Raw genomic sequence first — 2,187 nt, 5'->3', positions numbered from 1 at the left:
CAAACGGCTAGAGTTTAGAGTCTTACAGCACAGTCAACACGGGCATGGTGAGGTGAGATGGCGGCGTGAAGCTCTCAAGAAGGACTCCATGTTCCTTCCCTCTCATTATTTGTCTCAACCATAAGAGTTCTAATCTTGGTTTTCTTACTGAATAAATTTTCTCCGTAATTATTTGTCTCTTCAAAGAGATTATAATTCTTTAAATAGGCCTGAAATCGACAGTGTCCTGGAATAAATAATGGTATTTTTATTGGTAAAAATTAAGACGTATTGGTCCCACTTGAATTAAAAAACAAAAATAGGGACAAATAAGTAAAAGGCCAGTTGAATTTAGACCTGGGTCCCTCCCATGGAACACACAGAGCATCTTCCATAAACGGCTGCTCCATACAATTCAACAAGTGGTACCCACTTGTAAAGTTGAACAGAAAAAACACGCGAACCCTCTAGTCCTTCTAAAAACACTAACCCAAGTCAACATGTGAACGGAGATTGCCGCGTCCAGCTTTCAAGAAGGTCTCTGTGTTCTTTCCCGGCGCCTAGTCTCTGTATAAATATGGATGGATTATGGTCTAACACTCATCAACACACCTTTTTTTATCTCTCCTTCCTCTATTGTATATTCACTCTGTTCATTTCTCCATCAATCTCGATTGTTGATTCGACTCTTTCTTTGATCATCAGCTCTTGAAAGTCCATTAGAAACTATATCATGGGTTTGAAAGGTTTTGTTGAGGGTGGTGTTGCCTCCATCATTGCCGGTGCTTCCACTCACCCTTTGGATTTAATCAAGGTCCGTATGCAACTTCAAGGTGAATCCCACATCCCAAATCCATCTTCCGTGCAATCCTATCGCCCTGCTTTTGCGTTGAGCTCTACGGCCAACATCTCCTTACCGACCAGCTTTGAACCCCCTCCTCCACCCCGTGTGGGACCCCTTTCCATTGGTGTCCGTATCATCCAATCCGAGGGCGCTGCCGCCCTTTTTTCTGGTGTCTCCGCTACCATCCTCCGCCAAACCTTATACTCCACCACCCGTATGGGCCTTTATGATGTCCTCAAACATAAATGGACGGATCCAGATACCAATACCATGCCACTTGTACGAAAGATCGTGGCTGGACTAATCTCCGGTGCTGTCGGGGCTGCTGTTGGTAATCCTGCTGATGTAGCGATGGTCCGTATGCAGGCTGATGGACGTCTCCCGATTGAACAGCGTAGAAATTACATGAGTGTTGTCGATGCCTTAAGTCAAATGTCAAAGCAGGAGGGTGTCGCTAGCCTGTGGCGGGGTTCGAGTCTTACAGTCAACCGGGCGATGATTGTGACGGCGTCACAGCTGGCATCATATGATCAAGCCAAGGAGATGATCTTGGAGAAGGGTTTGATGAGTGATGGGATCGGCACCCATGTCGCAGCAAGTTTTCTGGCTGGTTTTGTGGCTTCCGTCGCTTCAAACCCTATTGATGTGATCAAGACTAGAGTTATGAACATGAAGGTTGAGCCCGGGGTTGAACCACCTTACAAGGGCGCATTAGATTGTGCAATGAAGACTGTCAAGGCAGAGGGTCCTATGGCCTTGTATAAGGGCTTTATCCCTACAATTTCAAGGCAGGGACCTTTCACTGTTGTGCTATTTGTCACATTAGAGCAAGTTCGGAAATTACTTAAAGATTTTTGATCAATTATTACAATGATGAAGATAGATTAAGGTTTATCTAAACTGAAGGCAGCGAAACAAGCACTCAGGCTTTATATTCATTGATTTATTTGTTCAACTTTGATTACATATTGGAAGCAATATAATTTTTCCCCTTCATTAATTATTTGTTTAAGAGTGTGTGGCTGAACAAAAATGGATGATCAGTGGTGAAATGTACTAAAAATTACAATCAGAGATGATACTTCAGTATGAAAATCTTATTTATCTCTTCCTAATCTTTGTATTAAGCTGTCCAGATTTTAAAGATAGAATGTATAATGTCAAATGTTAGCTTCTATTCTGTGGTTTCTTATAGTTCTTCCTGCTTTGAAAACCAGTCCCCTTAAGCCTCCTGGGACCTGGGCTCTTGGCCGAAAACTTGCTGGACTTTGGCAGGCACAAGCCCTAGCATCCATTGGAGCAAAAGCGAGCCTCAACAGCTTGCGAATTGAGGGTGTTAGGACTTGAAAACTAAGCTCCAGGTT

At 43.4% G+C, this 2,187-nt stretch overlaps 1 protein-coding gene across 1 annotated transcript; it reads left to right on the top strand.

Annotated features, from left to right (window-relative positions):
* The first annotated feature begins 417 nt into the window (after nt 1–417).
* On the top strand, nt 418–1,823 carry LOC118060874 (mitochondrial uncoupling protein 5). Its single transcript, XM_035074169.2, has one exon. The coding sequence runs from the start codon at nt 713–715 to the stop codon at nt 1,679–1,681; it is 969 nt and encodes a 322-aa protein (XP_034930060.1). The 5' UTR covers nt 418–712; the 3' UTR covers nt 1,682–1,823.
* Nucleotides 1,824–2,187: the final 364 nt, after the last annotated feature.

This window comes from Populus alba, chromosome 17 (assembly GCF_005239225.2).
Source record: "Populus alba chromosome 17, ASM523922v2, whole genome shotgun sequence".
NCBI lineage: Eukaryota > Viridiplantae > Streptophyta > Magnoliopsida > Malpighiales > Salicaceae > Populus > Populus alba.
Note: the sequence above shows the minus strand (reverse complement) of the source record. Positions and strands in the feature narration are given on the sequence as shown.

Excerpts from the sequence above, each read along its gene's own strand:
- LOC118060874 (XM_035074169.2), top strand. The coding sequence starts at position 713 with ATGGGTTTGAAAGGTTTTGTTGAGGGTGGTGTTGCCTCCATCATTGCC.